Here is a 25,672-nt window from a genome sequence, read left to right as displayed (position 1 = left end):
CCACAGCATAGCCGGCTGCCCACCCGCCCTTACTCCTGTGGTGCTCTAGGCCATAGCCTATGTGGCCTTGGCTTAAATCCGGCCCTGCAAAGGAGTGGCTTCAGGACACCTCTGTCAATGTCCTTGAGTAGCCCAGGCAGGCCCCATACTTAAATCCGATTGAACTTCTAAGGAGAGATCTTAAAATGGCTGTGCACCGATGCTTCCCATCCAACTTGGAGATTGAGAAGGGCTGCAAAACTTGTGGCATCATATTCAAAAAGACTTGAGGCTGTAACTGCTGCCAAAAGGTGCATCGACAAAGCATTGAGCAGAGGATGTGAATACTTCTGTACATGTGATCACTTTTTAATATATATTTTCCAAAACCTCAAGTGAACATTTTTCAGGTCGTCATTATGGTTTGTTGTGTGCAGAATTCATAGGAAAAAATGAATTTAATGAATTTTGAAATAATGCTGTAACATAAAATGTGGCTAAAGTAATGTGCTGTGAATACTTATCGGATGCACTGTATGTATTTGTACTTGTATTTCTGGATTTCCTGCTTGTACAAAGTTTTCAAACACTCAACTATCTATGTTCCCCACTATTTGTTCTGTACTATGTACAGTACCATGGAAGATGTTGGTGCTATATAAATAAATACAATAATAGACGTTAGAAAAGAGCAATTAAAACAAAAAAAAAAAGTCAGATGTTTAGTGGCTCTTTAATAAGCAAATGTTTATACAAAAAAAGTTACAGAACAAAAATTTTAAATTATACACAATTTATTTTCAGATCATCTCTCTTAGCAAGGACAAGGTCTACATAAAAACCCTGGAAAAAAAAAAAAAAAGTCTACTACAGTGACAGTAAAAATACAGATTAGATATAGGTTTGGTTATTCTACAGGGTTCCTTAGCAAAGTGATTGCATTCTACCACATAAACATTCTGTCAGTAACTAGGATTATGTGTACTGTGCCCCTGCTCATTTACATATATTTCTATACATTTATCAAAAATATACTCAGCAATCTCATCTGAGTCATTCTGAAGAATCTGACTGCTGTGGACAGCACATCTCATTCTGTCAACATATTCTCCCACACTGCATGAGGGAAGGGGCCTGCAGCACAGGTCTGCATTCTGGATGCTACTGGAAAACATGGATGAGCAAAACCTCCTTCAGCAAAGCAAATGACATTAAACAAACAGCACAATCTTTCTCAAAGCTAACCTGAAAATAAACAGAGTAACTGTAGGAGTAATCCTAATTAGAACACTTGAGAGTTCCATATACGGTACTTATTTTGAGTTAAAGGGCTTAATGTCAGGACACCACGAAAGGATTGGGTAGGCTCTATAGGATCAAGAGCCTTTCTTCTCCATAGACAAATATGACTTAAAAAAAATAAAACAAAATCTGCTTCAGTTTTGCTTTTAAGCAGGCCTCTGAGAATAACTGTTTAAAGAAGACCTAAAGCAATTCATAGATGGACAGTACTATTGTCAACTTTTAAACTTAACAAGGGCCCTTTTCCACTAGCAGGCACGATCACAAGCGCACTGCATTTACAATTGCGCACACTGCTTATTCCATTTGCTACGATTGCGGTGTACAGCGGTTGAATGAAACAATCGAGCCGAGAATCGCACAGGTCAGTGATTGCGATCGGGCAAAAAAAAATAAAAACAAAAAAAAACGAACCCCAGTAGTGGAAAATGAGCACTGCGATTTACATGTTATCACGGTGCTCATTGCAATCAGCAGAATGGCTGAAACCTGTTTCTTGAAGCTAGTGGAAAAGGGCCCTAAATATAAGTGCTGTCTAACTGGAACTTGTGCTGGTCCACTGGCGGTGTAATGACAGATAGTGCAGCACGAATGCAGCTCAGCACTCTGAAGTGAAACGTCATCACGTGCTTGAGCAATGGATCTACACGTCATCAGAACTGGACAAATGACAGTGTATGCAGACTTTCAGCTGCTGCAGAGTTTATCAACGTGTCTGCCTACCTCCGCCCCCCGCCAGTGTCAATATCCTCCCACCGCCGTCCCCGATATCATCTGCACCTGCTTATTATATATATAAACATGCAATTGAAACACTAAAGGTGGGTACACACATCAGATAAAAGTCTTTGGAACATGAAAGATCACAGACCAATTTTATCCCCTTTCATGTACTATAAGAGCCATACTCTACACAGTCTATTCTATTGAGCTGAACTCCCCATCAGATAAAAATCTTTGCAAGATGCTGTGAACAAAGATGTTGTACACATGCAACAGATTAGTATCTGCAAAAGATCTGTTCCTGCAAAAAATCAGTTTCTGCAAAATGCATTCATAGTCTAGGATATCTGCAGATCCTCATACACACCTTGTTTAACAGACATTCATCTGCATATCTGACAATTATCTGCAGATCCAAAGATCCATCCTGGTGGATCGGATCTGCAGATGAATGTCTGTTAAACAAGGTGTATATGAGATCTGCAGATATCAGACTTTGAATGCATTTTGCAGGTCTTTTGCAGATACTGATCTTTTGCATGTGTGCAGCATCTTGCAAAGATTTTATCTGATGGGGAGTTCAGCTCCATAGAATAGACTGTAGGTATGGCTCTCATACTACATGAAGGGGATAAAATTGGTCTGTGATCTTTCATTTTCCAAAGACTTGTGTGTACCCACCTTTAGAATTTCACTGGCATTTCAGTAAAAAGCGTTTAAAAGAAATTGTTTATATATAGTAATAAGCAGGTGCAGAAGATATCGGGGGCGGCGGTGGGAGGAACAGAGCGGCAGTGGAGGGCGGGGCTTAGCGGTGCCAATTTTTTTTTTCTTTCTAGTGTTTAAAATGTGAAATAATAAAAAAAAATAAAAAAATTGCAGAGCAGAGGAACGGTGGCGAGGGGCGGAGTACAGTGACATCACGCTGGGCTGTGGACCAGTAATGATTTATACGCTATGTGTTAATACACGCGGCTGCAGCGTTGGAGGATGACGTAGCGCGCACGTTGTACAGGCGCATGCGCAGTACCAACAGGTCTGCACAATCTGCGAAGCTGCACATTCTGTCACTACACCAGCAATCCTGCTCAAGGAAAGCTACAGACATGCACTAGATTTTCCCCACCCAGACAGCACTTCATGACTAAAGCATGGTACACACCATGCAATTTACTGCTCTTACTCGAAAGTGATCAGTCCAATATTCAGAGCGGACATAAATCAGATAAAGAAGAAAGTTAGCATACAGGAGTTATTCAAACACCAATCAGATTTCTGATTGGATATTGATTAAAAACAAATTGAAAAGACATATGCACAGAGAGATAGCTGTTATTTAAATAGATATTTCCCATCATATCTGATCTGCTTCTGATCGAGAAACAGATCAATTTTGAACTTGGGATTAGCTGCTGGCAATTGTTAAGCTCAACACACACCATACAATCTTGGTTGTACAGATTTACCAAATCTATGTAGTAGAAGGGCCAACAGATTGAAAATACCTTGAATGATTGATTGGATAAGCTCTTCTACTACATGAAAGTGGTAAGATTGAACAACCAAGATTGTATGGTGTGTGTTGAGCCTATGGCTGTATATTCCCCAATTTCTGCTTTGGGAGTAGCATCTGAAGTGAAAATTGCATGGTGTTCCGCAGGCCAAAGGTGAAAGTCTAGTATCAGTACAGCTGTCCCCCCCCCCCAAAAAAAAACAACCAGAGTCGCTTGGCGTTTCCCACTTGTCCTCCCCCTCTGCTATCCATATCTTCATTTCCCTCTAAACAGTTTTCCTTTAAAGCCGCTTCATATATTATAGGCATATAGGCAAACAAAAACCCAACTACATATATACACATTAACTGATGACCTAGTAACAAGATGCATTCAACTGCTTTGGTGCGGTGCTGCACACTTATTTCTAACACCACAGTTATCGTCTGTATAAAACAATTATATATAGGTTTAAAAGTTTTAACATTATAAACAGTAAGAAAGTAAAGCCTTCTTTACATAGGATGGTTTGGAGGGTGAAAACCATGTTTTACCACCCTCTTAAAGGACCACTATCGCGGAAAAAGTAGGCAGTTAAAAAATGTGACAGATGACAGGTTTTGGGCCAGTCCATCTTTTTAAGGGGGATTCTCAGGGCTTTGTTTTCAACAGCATTTCCTGAACAACAGTTGCAAAATCTAACTGACATAATAGTGTGCAAGTGATCAGGGAGGCCGGGTGGTATCTTGCTATTTTGGCAGTTAAACTGCTGTTCAGGAAATGCAAAACCTGTCATCTGTCACATTTTTTTTAACTGCCTACTTGTGTCACGATAGTGGTCCTTTAAACCGCTAGTGCATTAATCTTTGGCAAGCCATGCCCCACCCCCCAATCAAGTATGAAGACTTCATCCATGCAAATGTAGCAGTTTACTTGAGATTGGTTGTAAGTTAGCACGGTTGAGGGTGGTCTAAAACTGCATTATGCAGCGTCTATGGAGTGGCCATTGCCCTTCCGCATATACGGCCATGCTGGGTCTTACTGCGGATCCGTGCAGTGGACTGTGGCGTTCACTGCAAAGGTGCAGTTATGAGAGATTCTGCAGGCTTTATTTATCCTGATTGCAGAAAGTAAGGAAAATGCCTATATCTGGGTTTTCCAGGCTATTGCATAGGTGACCGAGTCACAACATATTGGCCAGAGCACGCTGAATGGCATTGTGTTCCATAGATCTCTGACAAAGTGCAATATACAGTGATTCAACCTTCAGCTTACCTACCAACCTATCCAAGGTACTACATTGTCAAATTTCTGAAGAGCCAATTCTACTTGTGGAAGCCCCAGCCACAAATGTTTACAGCTCTGTATAAAAAGTTAGAGTAGCCCATTTCCCTTCTTCCATTCCTGCAAAAAAACAGCATTTTCTAAAAACAAGGTTTAAAATAATATTTTTACTAGTAGAGGTCATATTGATCTGTTCTGCAGTTTTCCCTCACATCTCAGATTTGAATGATGAAAGCGGTATCAGCTCCTCTGATATTAGTGGTCATAAAGGATGGCCAGCAGAGATTAAACATGATACAGCGCAGTGGAAAATTCTGATCCCTTTGACAAAAGATAAGTTGGCATCGCGTAGCACGCTAAAAAAAAAATAATCCTAGAGCTCATCTTACAGGCTTTGTGCTGCGCATATTCTGCAGGTCTCATTTCTAATGTACAAATATCTACATCCTGTCAGCCATCCCTCAATGTCTGTTGAGACAGACCCAGTATGGCTCTAGACAGGGCAAATGTTGCCAAATCCTCAGTATGGTTGGGCTCATCAATACTGCTGTAGCCATGCCCCTTAAAGAAAAACTCCTGCTTAAGTTAAATAAAATCTCTCCCTAATTTGTTATTGTAATCTTTGTATTATTTTCTCTCCCTTGCTTAAAAGGGTATGTTAAAAATGCTTTGGGACTGCATGCAGTTAAAACTGCACCACACTTGTGGCAGCCCAAGCCTGATGCACCATAGTGCCGCCAGCACCCATGCATGGGACACAAAGCGAACTGAGCTCTGTAACTTTGTTAAACTGCAAATTAAGTTGGGCTTCTTCTAGCCCCCTGTAGTCCTCCTGGTCCCTCATTGTCATTACATGGTGTTCCCTTTAGCCGCTGTATCCCCCTACTCGGCCACAGCTATGCTCCTCCTTGATTGGCTGGACGTTCGATCCATGTGCAGTTGCAATTTTTGCGAATTGCACAGGCACAGAATGCTCCCGGGCCACAGGAGCCTGATCTAGGAGACACCCAGCCCGGGGCCGTGCATGGCGCTTTCCAGGGTTATGCCAGATAAGGGAGCGAAATGTTGACTAGTGACCAGAAAGTCTATCGGGGCTAGAAGAAGCCCTAGGTAAATTAAACCTAGGAAAGGTTTTCTCTTTACATTTCATTTAAGCCCCACTTTGAAAGATTGTAAAAAACAGGGTTTTTATAGTTTGTGCGAATTTACATGAATTTTTAAAGGTGGTCTATACTTTACAGTGTAAGGCTCATCTGAATGGAATATATAAAAAAATGACTGCAGGGCTAGTGCAGGGAGTACCCCTCCCCACCGACTGCCTGTAACTTTGAAGCTCAGACTGCAGCTATGTTCCTGCTGCAGGCTGATCCAAGATCTCCATAAACCAACAGCAGGTAACACATGCATTGCCAAGCATCAGTCTATGAAAAGCTTGGACTTGAGCATCCTTCCCTCTCCATAGAACAGATCACATTGCCTGGCCAGGAGCAGAACATCATGTCTATTTGATGTTTGTTCCAAAACGATAACTAATGAACTTTACAGGTAACAAATATCTCAACTGTGTGCCAAGCTTTATAGGGCATCTGTTATAACTCATTCACATACAGGGTGCCAATAAAATAATACCTATTCAAAGAAGCCAGGAGAAAAAAGAAAATTGGGAGGCTCTAAAAAATACCTGCCGGTTTTCTTATCTGAGCACTAAGGTCAAAATAATATGCAAGTTTTACATTGATTAAGATAGAGGCAATAGGATCTGACTAACCTTTAAAGCACTATATTTACACTGTGCAGCAACAGCTACCTATGCCACTTCAATGTGAATCATAAAAAGAATTTACTTGGAGCATATGTGCTGTGAGAAATGTAAAACAGTCAGATTACAGGAAGAGATAGTCAGGCCTATTGTGTGTACGATTAGTATCTATCAAGGTTGCCAAGTCCAATATTAGACACCAGGAGCACTGAGCAGTCTATGCCATGTTACAGTGCACATTAAAGGGGCCGTCTGCTTGCATCAGATTGGCTAACTAGATGGCAGAAGAGAAGTAGAAACCTACATGTGGGTTCAGGAAGAAAAATTCTGGGCTTCTCCCCTAACATGTATGGAGAGTGGGATGCAGATAAGGCCAGAGAATAGCGGCAGGGAGATCACACAGCATAGGATACCAGAGAGCATAGGAGACAGCAGAGGGAGGAGCCTGGAGGGTGAAATGCAGGACAGCCTCTTTACAGTTACTCTGCTTCAGTGATAAGCAGAACTGCTAATATTCTTTTTGCATTAATTTTTCACAAAAATTGTTAAATACAATTTTCGAGTGAAACATTTCACGTAAAAAGTTGATATTTTTTGCATTGTCAGGAAAATGCAGATTTTTCACGTAAAATAGTTTTATGTGTTTCCGCTGTAAAAATATTTTTTGTTTCCGTGCTAAATTTATTGATTTTCGAATATGAATTGAAAATAGCATTTTGGCAAAGATTTGCAAGCAACACTGCTCTGCTTTAACAAGAGGAGAGGTGACCACTGGTGGCCTGTCAGGACCAAAAGGAAGGGGAAGAGGAAAATGTCAGAGCACACTGCTGCTCACTCAGTACCCAATACGTTTGTCCATCTCATGGAGCAAGTGGTCAGACCTGGAAAGGATTTTTAGATCAGAGTTCTCACCTGAAACATAGTGGTACATGATGGAGTTTGCTGAAATACAGTTAAACAATTATTTGATGAAATATGTCAGGGAGGAGTGGCTAAACACATGAAAAGATGCCTTATTAAACTTTTTTTTTTTAAAAGAGCTTTATTACACCTATATTCATTGACACCCATGGGGAGCAATAAGAGTAAATGTTAAAAGTATTTCCACTATAAGCAAATCGATTTATCACTTAATTCTATTTGAAAAAGATGCTAGTGAGCCCTCTACCATTGATGTCTGATAGTCCCTAATCAGCAAGCTCAGTCTTCCTATGGCCCACTACTCCACACTTTAAAAACAACCTGTGGTGTGAGACTTATGGAAGCTGCCATATTTATTCCCTTTTAAACAATACCAGTTGTCTGGTATAGTCCTGCTGATATTTCTTGTCAGTAGGGTCTAAATCACACTTGAAACAAGCATGAAGCTAATCTTGTCAGATTTGTCATCGACCTCCCATCTGCATACTTGTTCAGTGTCTATGGCTTAAAGTATTAGAGGCAGAGGATCAGCAGGACAGCCAGGCAATGTGCATTATTTAAGAGGAAATAAACCTGTGAGCCTCCAACTCTCTCACCTAAGGGTTCCCTGTAACAGGGAACATATTGTACAGCAGTATATGAGAGCGAGAGAGCTTCACCCATTTAATTTCTCACAAATCTCATGGGCATGGCTTATTTTTTACAGATGGCCAGGAATTTAAGTACCTGGTTACAAGCAGACCTCCAAACCCTCGAGCCACAGTGTTCTTGTGACATCAGGGCTCGGATCACTCACTCTTACTGACAGAGGGAGATGATACCATTTGCCTCTGCGAGAAAAGCATTCCCGAGGAAGGACAAATATATATATGCCACTAACACTTATCCCTAACCAGTAAGGATATGCAATATAGAAAAAAAAAAACTTAAAGTTCCACTTAGAGACTCAGATTTGAAGCATTAGACAAAGTTTTCAGATGCATGTATTATCTGCTGTTGAAGCTTCCAGTGGTAATTACATCCAGCAGCGAACCACTGAAGTGGCTGTATCCCTGGAGTTTTAGGTCTGTCCTCTTCTGTTTCCGGTAATTTTGAGCATCCATTGGCCATCATAAGACTCGGCATACAGTCTATTGATGTGCATGCATCCTAGCGATACTGAATAAACTAGCTCAATATCATCGCAAGCTGCAGGCTGTCATAAACAGCAGGGAAACAGCCACTACAATGGAAAGAGGATTAACCTCCCTGGCCGTACGCAGTTTTAGAGGCTGCGTCCGCGGGAGGATTTTTTAAAAATAAGAGTTACGCTATATGCCTAAGCTAGCACTTCGCTAGCTAATTATGTCCCCCAAGCCCCCCGGCACACAACTAAACCCCCCGATCGCCGCCGGCAATATTTACCCGTCCGCGATCCCTCGAGAGCCGCAGCTTCACTTGTTGCTATGGCGACGATCGGACATGACGTCAGATGTCATGCGCAGTCCCGATTCTCCCCTTACCGAAGCCCGGAGCTGAAGGCTGCGCCATTGCGGGATCCCTGGGGGGAGGTACGTATTACGGCGGTGATCAGGGGCAATCGGTGGGGACCGGAGGTACTTGGGGGACATAATTAGCTAGCAAAGTGCTAGCTGAAGAATATAGTGCAATTTTTATTTTAAAAAAATCCTCCCGGGGCCATGTGATCCCCTGCGGCAGCTAGGGGCTAGGTCGGCATACCGCCAGGGAGGTTAAAAGTAAAATTCCATCTATGAACATGTCTCACTGCTACCGTATAGAACACTTTTCATACATAAATGTAATTAAAAAGTTCCTTTTCTATTTTAAATACAGTTTTAAAATAAAAATATGCTACTGTAGATAAAACCCACACAATGGATTTGCCCATTTGTCCCAGTTATTACAACATTTAAATTATGTCCCTAGTAAAAAAAAATTTGCAACAATTTATTATTTGGAAATAAAGGTATTTTTTCAGTTTTGGTTCCTTTATACTATATCAATACTTATAAGACTTTAGTTGCGCAAATAAAAGCAACATACCCTCATTACATACATATTAAAAAAAAAAGCTGAGTCCCTAAGGTTACTAATAAATAGTGTATTGCGGCCAGCACGTTGCTTTGAGGAGAAGGATCTGCACATCTCCCATTTTGCACTTACACCCTGTCTCCCGTGGTTACAGTGTACTGTACATTTGCTCACTGCCCAGGATCTGTTATCTCTCCACTATCCTGTCAAACAAACAACTTGGATCACCACCACTGCTCAGTAAGTGACCACTGCCCAGGATCTGCTGTGGTACTCAGCTTTGCATTTATTAATACCTGCCATTTGTTTTGATAAATTCACAATGCAGTAAAATGTATAAACATGACATACTATCAATTTGATAGTATGATATACATACATTTTTTATTTTTTTTTAGAAGTCGTCACTGGTTTTTCCCAAGTGCTTTATTTTAGTAACTATGGGGGGAGGGAATAGCATGGGTTAATATATAATTTAATTTTTAAAATATGTTAATATTTTTCATGAATTTTTACTTTTTGCCCACTTGATGTCCCCACGCTTATTCCTATATACTGAATAGTACACAGGAAGTTGTTTGAATGTGTGTGTTTACTTCCACTTTGTGAATGACCATAGGTATCTTTCTGATGCTGGTGATAATTTGTCCCCATTCACTTTTTCAATGCTATAATCTGTGCTTTGCAGTACAGACAGTATTGTCCTCTTCTTGCATGAGTAAGCAGCTGCACAAAGCAGGAGCAAATAGCACATACAGTACTGCATTGCTCCTCTGAGTAGCAGCAGTTTTGTTACTCATATCCTGACAGTCTATATTAAGATCATTGTGTGGAAACGGTATGTTTTAAGGTAATCCAAGCACTTTAATTGCAAGATGCAATCTATAACAGGAAGCTTCTTGTTGCAGTCAGCACCTGCATATGGTTATTGTGAATAAGGTTTTAAATCCCAGGGGTCTTTACTAGTAATAACATTTACTTTGGCTTTTTATAGATGAAGAATCTGAGGCCTATTCCTAATCACTAAGTATTGGAGAAAGATTACTTAAAACAAAATTAGAGGAAGTGTCCGAAAAAGTAGAAAAAACGGGGCTGCTTCCAACAGTGATTTCACTGAACAGGATGGACCCTTAAGTGGTCTAGGATATGTAGGTCATTCTTCATTATCCAAAAGGTAGTCTTCAGCCTGTAAACATTCTGGCTGCAGGTACTGCTTTGATATTGGCAATAATGGTCAGCCAGTAGTTTAGACTTAGGAATAATCTTTCCATGCGTAAGGACTGTGCGCATCAGGTAAAGCTGGTCAGTCATTTGTACACCACAGCGTTAGTGGAAAGCTTTCCTCTTTGCTTGTACAATGTAGCCTTTACATTTGATAATTCCACGGGTTTTCACAATGACAGAGTATCTGAGTACCCACGAAGGTGACCACGCCTCTGCTTCACTCCCCTGGACACTGTCTCTTACCACATCTTGAAAACTTTCATCAGATAGGATTTCTGTGTGGCAAGAAAGGGGAATGTTAAAAGGGTTGGATGAGAGAAAGAACTGAAAGCGTAATTCGTACTTATTAGCTTTAACAGCTATTTTTTTTCTAACCCAGGTTGCTACTTGCACATTTTCTGAGTAGAGGAGGTCAGAGGATTAAAGTGGATCAGAGTTAAACTTTTACTCATTGCATAATTGTGTTCCTTTCATATAGTTTATAGGGCATTCCTCAAGCCAAATACTTTTTTTTGTTTTGTTTTAATACTAGAATCCCCTATAAACTAAACAAGTCTCGCCCACAGCTTTTCAGAGTGCCTTGGCATTTTCAGACAGTAGCAAGAGCTTATAGGAGCTCAGTCTAGGCAGGGGGAGGTGTTACTAGCCATTGATTTCAGAGGCAGAGGGGAGGAGGGAGGAAGCGAGGGGACTGAATTTACACAGAAGCAAGCTGATTGCATCTCCAGCTCTCAGCCTGTGACAATATGACAAACAGAACATGGCTGCCCTCATTTTATCACAGGAATAAATAATCATAAACTGTTGAAGCTGTTTGCAGCTAGTTATGCTGTGTAAACTATAGATAACATATATAGACAAGTTACTTGTTATAGTTCGTTTTTCATCTCGTATCCGCTTTAAAAATGTGCCCATACACTAACGCGATTTCCTGCCGATAGACAGCAGATTCGATCACTGTGTGAATTAGATAACACAAACGCGGACTGATCGTGCGATTTCCTACCAAAAATAGATTGTCGATCTGCCGAGGCGGAAAATTTTGCTCTATTGCCAGCGGGTCGGGAGTGCGTCGTTCGATATGGCGATGACCAACGCAGCAATACATCACCTGTCCGGCCGGTGCGAGTCCCCGCTGTCGCTTACTTCTTCCGGCCTCTTCTCTGAACTTCGCTTTCTCACAGGACGGGACAGGAAGTGAAAACAGTAGAAGGCACTCTTATGTTAACTTTCTGCATGTGACAGGACAGGACAGGAAGTGAAGGGAAGATGGAGTATGCTGGAAGTAGTGAGAGACTGCGGGGACCCAGGGAATCACGCCGGCGGATAGGTAATGTATTGCGGCTGGCCAGGGGAGCAGGGACACGAGGCAGGCGGCAGCTCCACAGGTTGTGAATAGGTTTCATGCTGAAATAGATTCAAAATCTGTTTGCAGTGTATGGGCAGCCATTAGATCCGTTTCTGATCGGAGTGGGATCTGTCTGTTGGTCGATCTGGTGGCAATCAACCAGGGCATGGCTGTCTTAACTTTGCTTTGCCTGGCATCTCATTTAGGTTGATTATATCAATTTGTGATGAGTGGTTGCTGGCCTTTAGGAACCTTTGCATCCCATGTAGAAAACGTAGGAGAAGGATATGTAGGCTGCCATATTTATTTCCTTCAAGGCAATACCAGTTGCCTGGCTGTCCTGCTGATCCTCTGCTTCTATTACTTTTATCCATAGACCCCGAGCAAGCATGCAGACGATCAGGCATTTCCGGCATCTTCAGATCTGACAAGATTAGCTGCATGCTTGTTTCGGGTGTGATTCAGACACAACTGAAGCCAAATAGATCAGCAGGGCTGCCAGGCAAATGGTATTTTTTAAAAAGGAAACAAATATGGCAGCCTCTATATTCTCCTCACTACAGTTGTCCTTTAAGAGGAGGAAATGGGAAGGCTGTAGGAGTCTGAAAAATTGAGGGCTGGGAGAGGAATGGACAACTCAGAGGTATGTGTATCCAAGCAGGAACATATCTAGGTTCTTAGCTTAGGTAGCTTTGCCTGGAGGCAGGTATACTTTAACCACCCTGGCGTTCTATTTCCCCAGGATTTCCATGCAAGAAGTGGTTCAATTAATTTCCAACCATTTTTTTGAGCAATCAATTTTTTTTTATATTGAATTCAATACAGGTTATTGTATTGAATTCAATAATAAAGATAATAAAAAAAAAAGTGTTTGCTGAGAGATGTTGATGCTGTGTGACCCTGGTGCCATCAACGCTGATCGCGAGGGATATGTGATCGCCGAGGGAGAAGCAAAATCCCCCAAGGGACATGGACGAAGGCACTGGGGAAGCTATGAGAGGTACGCGACGAGGGATCAGCACGCCAATGGTGAGTATAAGACCCAGATGTATAGCCAGATGTATTAGCCAGATGTGCAGTCAGGTATATAGTGAGCCAGATATTTTGCTAGGTATATAGTGAGCCAGATGTTTTGCTAGGTATATAGTGAGCCAGATGTTTTGCTAGGTATATAGTGAGCCAGATGTTTTGCTAGGTATATAGTGAGGCAGATGTGCAGCCAGGTCTAGGGAGCCAGATGTATGGGGAGCCAGGGTTGCTGGTGCCTCTGCCCCCCCCCTCCATTGCCCCGATCCACGTACTCTCCCGACTGTGGCTGGGTGTCCCTGTCCTTCCCCTTCTATGCGGGCTGGTGGTGGCCTATGGGGATCCCCCTTCTGTGGGGGGGGGGGGCCTTCTATGGGGGCTGTGGGTGGCCTCTCCCTCTTCCCCCCTCCCTCCCGATCCCCAGTGCCCCCCTCCCCGTCAGGAGCCCTGATCTACTAACCTGAGGGCTTTCTCCTGCGGCAGAAGCGGCGCACTTCCTCCTCCATCGCGAAGTCTCGTGTTCTCTATAATTACAGTTACGAGGCTTGGTGACATCACTGAGCCTCGTAACTGTAACGACAGAGACCGGGGGTGTCCATCGCGGCCAGCGCAGGAGAAAGCCCTCAGGTGAGTAGATCAGGGCTCCTGACTGGGGGATGGGGGGGGGGGGAAAGGCTAAACATCCGCCCCCACAGAAGAGGGATCCTCGCAGGTCACCACCACCCCCGCACAGAAAGAGTCCCTGACCGGCCACGACTAGCCCCCATAGAAGGTGACACCCACCCCCGCACAAAAGGGGTATCCCCGCAGGCCACCACCAGCGCGCATAGGAGGATCACACACACACACACACACACACACACACACACACACACACACACACACACACACACACACACACACACACACACACACACACACACACACACACACACACACACACACACCAGAAGGGGGACAATCCCTCCCCCCGCACAGGAGGGACACCCGGCCACCCGCCCGCAGATAAAGGGGAATCCCGCACGCAGCCAGCACATTCTCTGCCCTGCTGGATGCACAGGGATTCCCCAGGGTGGCTGGATGCTAGTTCTGCACGCTGGGGGTAGCACAGATCGCTACCCACAGCGTGCAGACGGGCATCCAGCCATCCTGGGGAATCCCTCTGATCAGTAAAAAGTGCAGCGGGCGGTGCAGAGAAACAGGAAATCTCCCTGTCGGCATGGACGAGCTCAGCTCGTCATTACCGGTTTTTGCACGTGTTTCCTGGACAAACTCAGCTCGCCCATACCGCCAGGGAGGCTACAGTTGCAGCACAGAGGTGCGTGGATCGAGTGTGGACCCCAGCAATGGTTCAAACTCATCCAAACACTCACTATAGGTCATGTGTCTTCTATTTTGGGTCCATAAAAAAAAACAAAAAAACAAAAAAAAAAACACAACATTGGGGGATGCAATTTTCAGGAATATAAGCTTTTAGGAGATACAAGTCTTTTTAGAATCTCCAGACAAAACTAAATGCAATCAACTTTTAAACAATTTAAAATAATAATACTATATAAAACAAAAAGAATCACCTATATTTTTGCACTGGATTATTACAGTGGACAAAAGCTGGATTGTGAATGGTTATTGTAGGGGGGAAAAAAAAAAGTAACTTGACAAATAAAGCTTCTTGTTTTTACTTCCTATTTTTTTTTTTAAAGACAGTAAAAACAGCTCAGTCTATTTAAAAACGGATATACGGGATCGGGTTTAGGCCAACATAGCTAGGTAATGGAGCTAAACGAGGATGACTGCTGCTACCATAAAAAGGGATAGACAAACAGACAGACCTGTCCCCACCATCACATTTTCTTATTAAAATAGCCTGTGGGTTGATGGAGATGGCAATTCCAGTGCATACTCACCTCATCCAAAGGGATAGCATATAGAGGGGTGATAATGAGAGAAGTTAGCGTTCCTCCAGACTACCTAAACATTTACTGTGAGTACCAAGGGCAGTTAGAGAAGGCAAGAATACTACCACTGCATTTGCCTTACCTGGTTAATAATCAATCTGAAAATCTGTTTATGAAGGACAATGACTGGTAACACTGATCAACATTTCTCACATGCCATTACCTTTGGAATCACTGTGGGTAAGTAACTGAATATCAAACTCCTTTGCAAACGCAGTTAAGTCTGGAGGCATTATGCAGCATGAGGCGAGATTCACTTGGTTACTACTTGGTTTTATCTGTAAAAACACAAACAACAGTGTTAGTGCACAAACCCATTCAGAGCTAGTTCACAGTGCTCAGTTGTGTTGCAAAATAATTCTGCATGTCTACTCGCTGCCCATACAATCCTATGGGCCTGTTCACAGTACTGTGTTGTAACTGATCAGGTTCCAACTCGCTGCATGCAGGCGTTGTATTTAAGTCTATGTCCAGTCTCCATTACAGTTCACATTCATTAGAACGTGTGCGTTATGCAATTGACCACTGTGCACCTAGTTTTAAGGTGCCCATACACTTGCCCGATTAACCACCAAGAGAGCAGATTCAATCACTGATTGAATCTGCTGTGAAATCGATGCGCAAACGCTGACCGTTCAACCGATTTCCACCCGAAAACGATTGATCCCATCAATCTGTCGCACTGAAAATTTTGCTTGATCGCCGGCGGGTCTGGAGTGTGTTGATAGCGGCGTTCGAATGTCCGACGACAGACGCTAGAGGGAATACTCTTACTTCCTGTCGGGGGAAGTTTAAACAGTAGCGCGCCCTCTACTGTTTAAACTTCCCCCGACAGGAAGTAAAGTGAAGCTGGAGCCCAGAGCAGAGTAGAGAGAGCGGAGACCGGGGGACTCGCGCCTGCCGGATCAGGTAATGAATGCAGGGGACGGCGGCAGTTCCACAGATTGTGAATTGGTTTCATAGTGAAATCGATTCAAAGTCTGTTTCCAGTGTAGGCAGCCAATAGATCCCTTTTGATAAGATTCGATCACAGAGGGATCTATCTGCTGGTCGATCTGGTGGCAATGGACCAGTGTATGGCTGCCTTTAATTACAACTGCTATTCAAAATCAGCTACTAAACAGGCCAGAGTGCCACCAGTACAAGTAAAACACAGAGCATGGCACACTCCTACAACATACACAAGAGATGGTATCACAACTGGCTCACTACATGTACAAAAGAAACAGCCTTTACCGTTACATAATCTTCTGTAGCACTGCCAACAAAAAGAAGATTGAATAACTCCACCCAAAATGCTTCTCACTGCCAGGGAGCAGAACACTCAGAAAGAACTATGTATCATGTATGTGGTAACAATGTTTTTATAGGGATGTAAATAATTGTTACAAATTGTTTTAGTCTACTTGACTCAGCATGCCTTAAATACTGACAGGAACTGCTAAGATGGTTATCCAAGCCAATGTGAAGTGAAAAACAAATGACTTGATTGGGCTAGCACTGACTAGTTCAGCACTACCCAGTCAGATTAAGCGAGGATGCCTCCAGGGTAAAAAGCCTCTTCACCACACTGGCAGCAGCCCCCCTCCACAGCTGACTGCAGTACCCTCTTATCTGGTATTCCTCCTGTAGTCCTGACTGCCACAAACAATTGCTTGTCAATGCATATTAGGGACCTATTTAGAAAGAAGTTTCAATCTACAGATTGCCACAAAACAAAAAAACAGGTTGCATCAATTGACTTGAACTGTAGCCATACATCGACGGTCGCCAAAGTCTCCATTAGTTTTAGAGTTCTTTTAGTCTTTGGTAAATATGACGAACAGCAGCTCTCCAGAAAAATGCTATCATTTCTTAAAGGGACTTCTGTAGGGAAAATTTTAAAATATAAAATACATGTAAACATATACAAGTAAAAAGTACTTTTCTTCCAGAGTAAAAAGGAGCCATACATTAATTTTCTCCTATGTTGCTGTCACTTACAGTAAGTAGTAGAAATCTGACATTACCGACAGATTTTGGACTAGCCCATCTTCTCATGGGGGGGGGGGTCTCAGGGTTTCCTTTATTTTTTTTAAAAGCACTTTGTGAATAGCAGTTGCTCAGCCCAACTGCCAAAAAAGTGTGCAGTGAGCATGGAGGCTGACCAGCATCTTTGTATAAATCTTTTTCAAGGAGTGTCTTTATAAAGAATAAAAGGCCATGCTGAGAATCCCCCATGAAGAGATAGACTACCCCAAAACCTGTCAGTAATGTTAGTTTTCTATTACCTACTGTAAGTGACAGCAACATGGGAGAAAAGTAATGTATGGCTCATTTTACTCTGGAAAAAATGTACTTCTTATTTGTATGCGTTTTAAATTTTAAGATTTTCGCGACAGTTCCTCTTTAAGAAACAACACTGTTTCTGGCAGTGGGCTAATCATCACCTTCATAAATAGGTCCCTTATTGCACAAGCCAACATGGTCTATGGCAGTGCTGTGATCCTGGCTGCAGAAGGGGCAGCACCAATGCAGCATACAGAGGCTTCATTTTGTTAACCAGCTGTCAGCTGTGCAGGGTGGGTAATGGTGTGGTGTGGGTAATGCATGGTGGTACTGAGCTAGCAAGTGCTGGTCTAATAAAGTGCTTCTGACTTTACATTTGATTTAACAGGAATACAAACAGACTAACGTGATGTATCCACGTTACAGCAGGCAAAGTAGGTGTGCATCATCTAATCTACTGTGTTGTGAAGCTGCACATTGGTATGGTGAGGTTCTCCACCCTCCCTTCCCCCCATCTCAGCCTGATACTGAGGCTAATCACAAGGCCTACAATTCTACCATATATGCAAGATGTTCATATAAAACAGAGGCTGCTACTCTTTATAATGGCTGTTAGACAACATGTGTGGGATGCCAAATTCAGTTTATGTTTCTTGATTCAACTTTAAAGTCTCTTTGAGTAGAGCATTTCAATGTCACTAAAAAATTAGAAAAAAAAATCCCCACTCGTAAATAGTTACCACAAGGAAGCTTAATTAATGAGGTAAATCAGCCCATCCTGTTCCATTCAGTTTTCTAACCAGAGTGGCAGGTCAAGAAGTGTCTCAATAGCTACTCAAATTGGTTAATAATAACAAGCACAAAGCTGTCAGTTATCAAGGGATACAGCAATCGTCAACAGGGAGAATTCAAGTTAATAGACTGATCTCAGGCTGTGCATCAGACTGCCTTACTGAGGTCCCAAAGGAAACCAGTTTCTCCAAAAAAGAGGGGGGGTTCAGTGCCTTAAATAAGTATTTACTTCAATAGAGGGAAGCCCCTGGATAATTCAGAGGCTTCCTGTGCACGCCTCACCTCCACCAATCCAGCGCTGGGACCCCCAGAACTTCATTGACAAGGGCCTAGTCAAGCAGAGCACGGGGCCATGTTCCCTTCTGTGAATGAGCGCAGACACACTGCGCAGTACGCCTCATGTCTGTGCAGTAGCATGGAGTCACTTGGGCTCAGCCTTTTCTGCTGAACATAAGCGACTCAGTGCTACTGCGCAGGCGTAAGGCATCCTGTATGTGGGGGGCGTGTCCGCAGCTCGTACATGGCGGACACTTGAATAGTGAGCTCCGTGCACGAAGCCTAAACTAGCGACAACAAAGCAGCCACCCGGGTCCCAACAGCGAGAGTAAGATGTCGGAAACCCCGATGGAAACAGACCTGTCAAAGAAGAGGAAGAAAAACCCACCTCAGCCGCAGAAACTCCCAGAGCTTTTTGCAGGCATGCAGGCACGGGCCGCACTCAAAGATGGCGCCGGCTCTTGCTCCAGCGCCAACTCCGGAACAACAAGCCTCTTGCCTCCTCCCGCAACTCAGGAGGGAAACAGAGCCCAGACACGAAACTCTTCTCCGGACCCGAGACTCTTCTCCGGACAACACCTCACCAGCATCCCCTGGCCCAGTGAAGTCTCGACAGAAGCTAAACGGAGACGGCGATCAGGTAGGACAAAGTACACCAGACCCTGCCCCCTCTCTACCCCCAGCCAGCATGGAGAAGTTCCCGGCATCAGAGCAGGTCATCACCCAGACATACTTGAAAGAACTAATGCTGGCCATGAAACAATCCACCACATCAGATATGTTAAACATATCCCACAGCCTTAAAAACTCCATAGACCTCCTGGGGGAACGAGTAGATATAGTAGAAAGAGGAGTTTCTGCACTCACTACAGAGCATAATAAAGCGGTGGACTGCATCGAGCATAACCAAAATGATATCTCTTGGCTGAAAAGCAAACAGATTTAGAAGACAGGAACCGTCGATGCAACCTTAAATTCAGAGGGGTAGAAGAAGCCGTGTCTCAATCGCAGCTACGGGACTATGTCACTAGACTTACAAAAACAGCACTCCCACAAGTGTCTGATATCGAGCTAGCCATAGAGAGGGTCCATAGACTCCCCAAACCAGCGAATCTCCCAGACTCCGTACCGAGAGACGTCATCTGCTGCTTTGAATTTTTCACTACAAGGGAAGCTCTCCTACAAGTAACCCGCTCTAAGGGTGCGCTCCCGGACCCGTTCAAGCACATTTCGCTGTACTCAGACCTCTCTCAGGCTACGCTACTCAAGAGGAAAGAATTCCAGCTCATCACTAAAACACTTAGAGAGAACGCAATCCAATACAAGTGGGGATTCTCCGCAAAACTATTGCTCTCCAAAGACGGGAAAAAGATAATGATACAAGGCATCCTGTATGTAACCAAATGAGCACAACTGTAAATAATAATAATAATAATAATAATAATAATAATAAAATCTTAGCACTACTATGTGGAATCATATTCACTGAACAGAAATACTGCATCATGGGAATTCCTGCTTTCTCACATAAAGCTAACTGCAAATGTTATAAGAATATACAGTCTTACTATTGTAATGCAGCTATGTGCAAATTATTTAAAGGTTTTGTCAGGCAAAAAAAAAAAAAAAAAAAGTTTCACTTACCTGGGGCTTCTACCAGCCCCATGCAGCCATCTTGTGCCCTCATAGTCACTCACTGCTGCTCCAGACCCCATCCCCCAGCTAGTTTCATTTTTGCCGACCTCAGGGTTGGCAGGCCGTATTGCGTAAATTTCTACGCATTCCCGCTGGTGCAGGAACATTAAGGCAGGGAACACACTTGACTGTTTTCGTGCGCGTTTTCTGCACAGAAAAACTGAGAACTCATCTTAATCAATGGGCTAGTCCACACTTAATATGTTGTTCGCGCGCAGAAAAAAAACTGACATTCTGCATCCTGATTCTGCACATTCTGGCAGTTTTCTCTATCAATTACATCAGCTGTTGTGAAAAAAACGCGCGCGTTTTCCTGCATAGAAACACACTTGGTGTGCAGAAAAAGTATGCAAGAAAACGCACGCAGAAAACTGAAAGACAAGTGTGTTCCCTGCCTCACACATACATTTTTTACGCGTTAGTGGTGCAACGCATACATTTTTACGTGTTGCACCACTAACGCATAAAAATGTATGTGTTAATGTTCCTGTACTAGTGGGAATGCGTAAAAATATACGCAATGTGGCCTGCCGATCCAGAGGTTGGCAAAAACAAAACTAGCTGGTGGATGGAGATTGAAGCAGCAGTGAGTGACTACGAGAGCACAAGATGGCTGCATGGGGCTGGTAGAGGCCCCAGGTAAGTGAAACTTTTTTTTTTCTTTTGCCTGACAATTCCTTTAAAGACATTAAAGAATACAACGCAAAATTAGCTTCTCTTTCTTTGCCAACAGAGTAAAAGCATTTACTGGCATTATCTACAATGTGCATACTCTAACTAAATCACCAATATGGATTGCTTCTTTTTCAGCTCAATTAATCTATAACACAACACATTGCTTTACAGCAGTGTACATAGAGAGTATGCACCACACCTCTGCTCTCCTTGCCTTGGCAGTGACTGCCCAGCCTTACCTGTGCCCAGAGGTAAAGCTGTTCCAAGAGGGGTTTATCTAAATCTGAGGTTCCTATAGCAACAACTTTATTGTCTTGGACAAGACTTTCCAGCTCTCTCCAGTAAGGCTGTAAATGCTCCAAAGTAAGAATGACTCCATCTTCCAGAGGGGGAGGAACGATGATAACAGAATCCAATTGGGCAACAGCCAGGGTGGAACACACTAGAGGAAAACAATCAGACGTGAGCAGATTATCTGGCAATGAAATAACACAGCAGCTTATCACTATTACTGCAGCAGGAGAATAACTGCTGAGCTTTATGGAGGAGGGAAGAAAAAAAAAAAAAAAAAAAGTTTTCAAGTGCTCTCTGCAGCGAGACAATACAAGAGTGCAATTCTAAAGAGGTAGAAAAGCTTTTCTTATCCACCTAGCGATCTTTTCCTCCAGCTGTGCGGTCCATGATTCCAGCCTACAAACATGGCTATGTTACCTTTTGCAGCACTGGCATTGGGGAAAATTACTCTAAGATGTCCAGTGTGCTGCCCAGAAAGTTTTTCCAGCCGGGAGGCATGAAAAAGTAGCCGGTTGGGGTAGAATGCAGTCTCGCCGCAACTCTGCTTCCAGCATAAGAGGCGGATAAGAAGGCAAGCCGATAATAGCCGGGTGGTCACCAAAAGTAGCCGAGGTGGAGCACCCGGCTAAAAGAGCTGATGTCTAAGTAACCACGTTTCCATTATTTGCATATTTACAGGCCACGTCCATCTCCTGATTGCATTAGCATTTTGGGAAAGATGCAGGGAATTTGCATAAAAGGAAACTAAAGCTGGCCATAAACTATCCATTTTTTTTTTTTACCAAATTCGACAGTTAAGGTGCATACACACATCAGACTATAGTCTTTGGAAAATGAAAGATCACAGACCAATCTTACCACCCTTCATGTAGTATGAGAGCCATACTCTACACAGTCTTCTCTATGGAGCTGAACTCCCTATCAGAAAAAAATCTTTGCAAGATGCTGCACACAGATGCTGTACACATGCAAAAGATCAGTATCTGCAAAAGATCTGTTCCTGCCAAAAATCCATTCCTGCAAATTGCAATGATAGTCTATGAGATATGCAGATCATCATACACACATGATTTAACTGACATTCATCTGCAGATCAAGCAATCATCCGCAGATCTGAAAATCCATCCTAGTGGATCTGATCTGCTGATGAATGTCAGTTAAACAAGGTGTGTATGAGGATCTGCAGATCTCATAGACTATCATTGCAATTTGCAGGAATGGATTTTTGGCAGGAACAGATCTTTTGCAGATACTGATCTTTTGCATGTGTACAGCATCTGTGTGTGCAGCATCTAGCAAAGATTTTTTTCTGATGTGGAGTTCAGCTCCATAGAAAAGACTGTGTAGACAGAGTATGGCTCTCATACTACATGAAGGGTGGTAAGATTGGTCTGTGATCTTTCAGTTTCCAAAGACTATAGTCTGATGTGTGTATGCACCTTTTGACGCAGGGTTGTGGAGTCAAGAAAAAAAAATGAACTCCGACTCCTCAGTTTATGAAACTACTGACTTGAGTTACCCAAAATTGCTCCGACTCCACAGCCCTTGCATGGCTATGGAGTGGGTACAAAAATCATCATACAACACTCACTTTATGAAACCACCGACCGACAACAGGTACCAAAAAATTGCTCCGACCAGACCTTCACTCTAATGTTTCAAGCACCAGTAACTTTGACCCAAAAATGTGTGCAAAAAAATAAATAAATAAAAAAATAAAAAAAAAAATAAAAAAATTATATGACTTAAAATCTTAGTTTTCACTTGTCTCTCAGTCAAAGGAAAATGGCATATTGCTTAAGGTGACCACACAAACAATACAATTAAAATCCAATTTTACGGAAATTCGATAAAAAGAAAAAAAAAATTGTACTGAGAATTTGAAAGCTTTTCTTTCAGTTGCGTAAGAAACCCGATTAGACTCCCCATTGATTGGATATAAATCAACCAGAAATGGTAAATTTTTCTGATCAATGTTTATGAAAAATCTAATGATGTAGGGGAGATTGTGGTGGCAGACAAGTGTTTGTTACTAAAGGGTGCTGTGCATGCAGGAAACCCCTCAGTCACACAGCAGAAAAACTTCTGCATGGAGGAGTCGTGGAAAAGAATTCTCAATGTCACGCTGGGAAACCATTTTTTTTTTTTAATATATATATTTTTTCCCCCCCAATTACACATCGCTTACCATTTACCATGCCATCTATATGCTATTACATGCAAAGTGTGCATGGCGTAATAATAGGGGGTGCAGAGGTTGCAACCGCAGAGGGGTCTTTAGGGCCAAAAGTGTCCCAAGGGACCCTCGCTCAACCTCAGTATTAGCTCTTCATTGGTCCTGTGCTGGTAATATAATCACTTCTATAGATGGTTTGAATGATGATCATTAACAAGCTGTTCCCCATTCCCTTCTTGCACCTCTGACACGGTGGTTGGCCTTGGCAGGTTTTGGTCCGCTGTATCCATTATGTGTGGAGTGCTTGGGGGCCCAAAGTAAAAAAACTTGCACTAGGGCCCACAGCTGCTTAGCTATGCCACCATTTAAGATGGAATGATTTAAAAAGGCTCATACACACGCTCAACAATAGTATTTTAAATGCACAATTAATCAAGTCAATCCAACAGTTGAGCTGCATCTTTTCAGTTGTTTGAACAATAACAAACAACTTTTTGGGTTTGTTTCAAACAACAAAAGTTGTTTGATAATAATTGTGCATTTAAAAAAAGACTAAGGGCCGGTTCACACGAACGCTTGGCGGCGTCTACCGTCAAGCGTTCGGGACCCATCGGCTAAACTCTCCCATTCAAGTGAATAGGAGCGTTTAGCATTGCGCGGTTACCGTCGATTGCATAAACGCGGCGTTCTGATCCCGATTTAACGCATCGTTTCGGCCGTCCCTAGAAGCCGCATGCAACGTCCAGGGACGGCTAGCCGGCGCGGCTTCATGTCCCCCTGCGGGGACGAGAAACGCAGATCGCAACGATCTCTGTACCTCCGCCACCGAACGGGACGTCACAGGACGCCGCGACTTCTTGGCCGCCCCTAAGGGCCGGTTCACACGGACGTCAGGCGGCGTTGGGGCGGCCAGGAAGTCGCGTCGTCCTGTGCCGTCCCGTTCGGTGGCGGCGGTACAGAGATCGTCGCGATCGGCGTTTCTCGTCCCCGCAGGGGGATATGAAGCCGCGCCGGCTAGCCGTCCCTGGACGTTGCATGCGGCTTCTAGGGACGGCCGAAACCATGCGTTAAATCAGGATCAGAACGCCGCGTTTATGCAATCGACGGTAACCGCGCAATGCTAAACGCTCCTATTCACTTGAATGGGAGAGTTTAGCCGATGGGTCCCGAACGCTTGACGGTAGACGCCGCCAAGCGTCCGTGTGAACCGGCCCTAAAGAATACAGAACTACCGAGGTGAAATGCGATAGGTGGTTATACAAAAAACATCCATGTGTTTTGCATTGTAGACTTCATATGCTAACACATATTGAGCACAAGGTTACATAAAGACCAACCCTGCCACACCTTCAGCATTCAGCAACAAATAACTGGGAAGCCCGAGTAGCAGAAATGCCAAAAACATTTTTGAGCCAAAGAATTTGCAGCAACTAAGAAAAATACAGTAGTGACTAGACCAGCAGTGCATATTGCACTGGTGGTCAAAAAATCTCCAGATTCTCCATTCACAACAATGAGCAGATCATATCAGGGTACTACCTATTGCTACCAAAGCCTGGTATACACTTTCAATTATCAGAAGTAGCTTCAAGTACAGACATTCAAGATACTTTATGCAAAAATATACAGTTTGAAAATGGACCAATTAAATCTTGTTTGGGTTTTATTCCATTGGTTCATTTTTTTTAAGATGCATACATTTACCAAGGCTGTGGAATCGGAGTTGAGTCGGAGCAATTTTGGGTACCCGGAGTCGGAGGTTTCAAAAGGAGTTGGAGTCGAAGTTGGATGATTTTTTTGTATCGACTCCACAGCCCTGACATTTACACAACATTTTGCATAAATTATTGGAATTATTTGCATTTCACTGACCACCCCTAGTGCTTAAAATAGGTTACTATGGTTTCTGACCAGTTAAGGCAATTAAGGTTTGTACACATGACACAAGCCAGTAAACCATGGAATCAAAATGATCAGATGTTTACTGAAAATTTATTCTATTGCAGACTGGTCAGGGGCAACCGATACACTATTGGAAGTTTTGGTAAACCTTGATTGGTCATACACACATTGCGTCATGCAGGGCTGTAGAGTCGGAGTTGGAGTCAGAGTCATTTTGGGTACCCGGAGTCGGGAGTGAGTGGTTTCATAAACTGAAGGGTCGGAAGATTTTTGTAGACTCCACATCCCTGGCGTCATGTATAACTGATCCTTACAGAGACCTGCAGAAAAATATGTGCAACAGCAGCCCGCTCAGAAGTGTCGTTCTAGGTTTTAGCAATTATGACTGTTTGGTCTCTGATTGGAAAATCGATCTGAATGATTAAGTGCACAAACGGATCTGTGTGTACCAGGCCTTATTTATGCAGCAAGGCAGGAGGTTATCCTCAATCTATACAGCAAAAGAGATCAGCTGCCATGACTGCTAAGTACTGCACTGGAGTTTAC

The 25,672-nt window shown here is 43.2% G+C and overlaps 1 protein-coding gene across 1 annotated transcript in view; it reads right to left on the bottom strand.

Annotated features, from left to right (window-relative positions):
* Positions 1–755: 755 nt before the first annotated feature.
* GCLM (glutamate-cysteine ligase modifier subunit) overlaps positions 756–25,672 on the bottom strand; it is a 58,354-nt gene continuing 33,437 nt past the window's right edge. The window contains exons 5-7 of the mRNA XM_068239775.1: positions 20,994–21,196; positions 15,212–15,326; positions 756–10,991 (exon numbers count right to left, since the gene is read on the bottom strand). Coding sequence (XP_068095876.1) covers positions 10,819–10,991; positions 15,212–15,326; positions 20,994–21,196 — 491 coding nt within the window. The 3' untranslated portion in view covers positions 756–10,818. The remainder of the gene's footprint in view (positions 10,992–15,211; positions 15,327–20,993; positions 21,197–25,672) is intronic.

Source organism: Hyperolius riggenbachi, chromosome 6 (genome assembly GCF_040937935.1).
Source record: "Hyperolius riggenbachi isolate aHypRig1 chromosome 6, aHypRig1.pri, whole genome shotgun sequence".
NCBI classification, from domain to species: domain Eukaryota; kingdom Metazoa; phylum Chordata; class Amphibia; order Anura; family Hyperoliidae; genus Hyperolius; species Hyperolius riggenbachi.
Note: the sequence above shows the minus strand (reverse complement) of the source record. Positions and strands in the feature narration are given on the sequence as shown.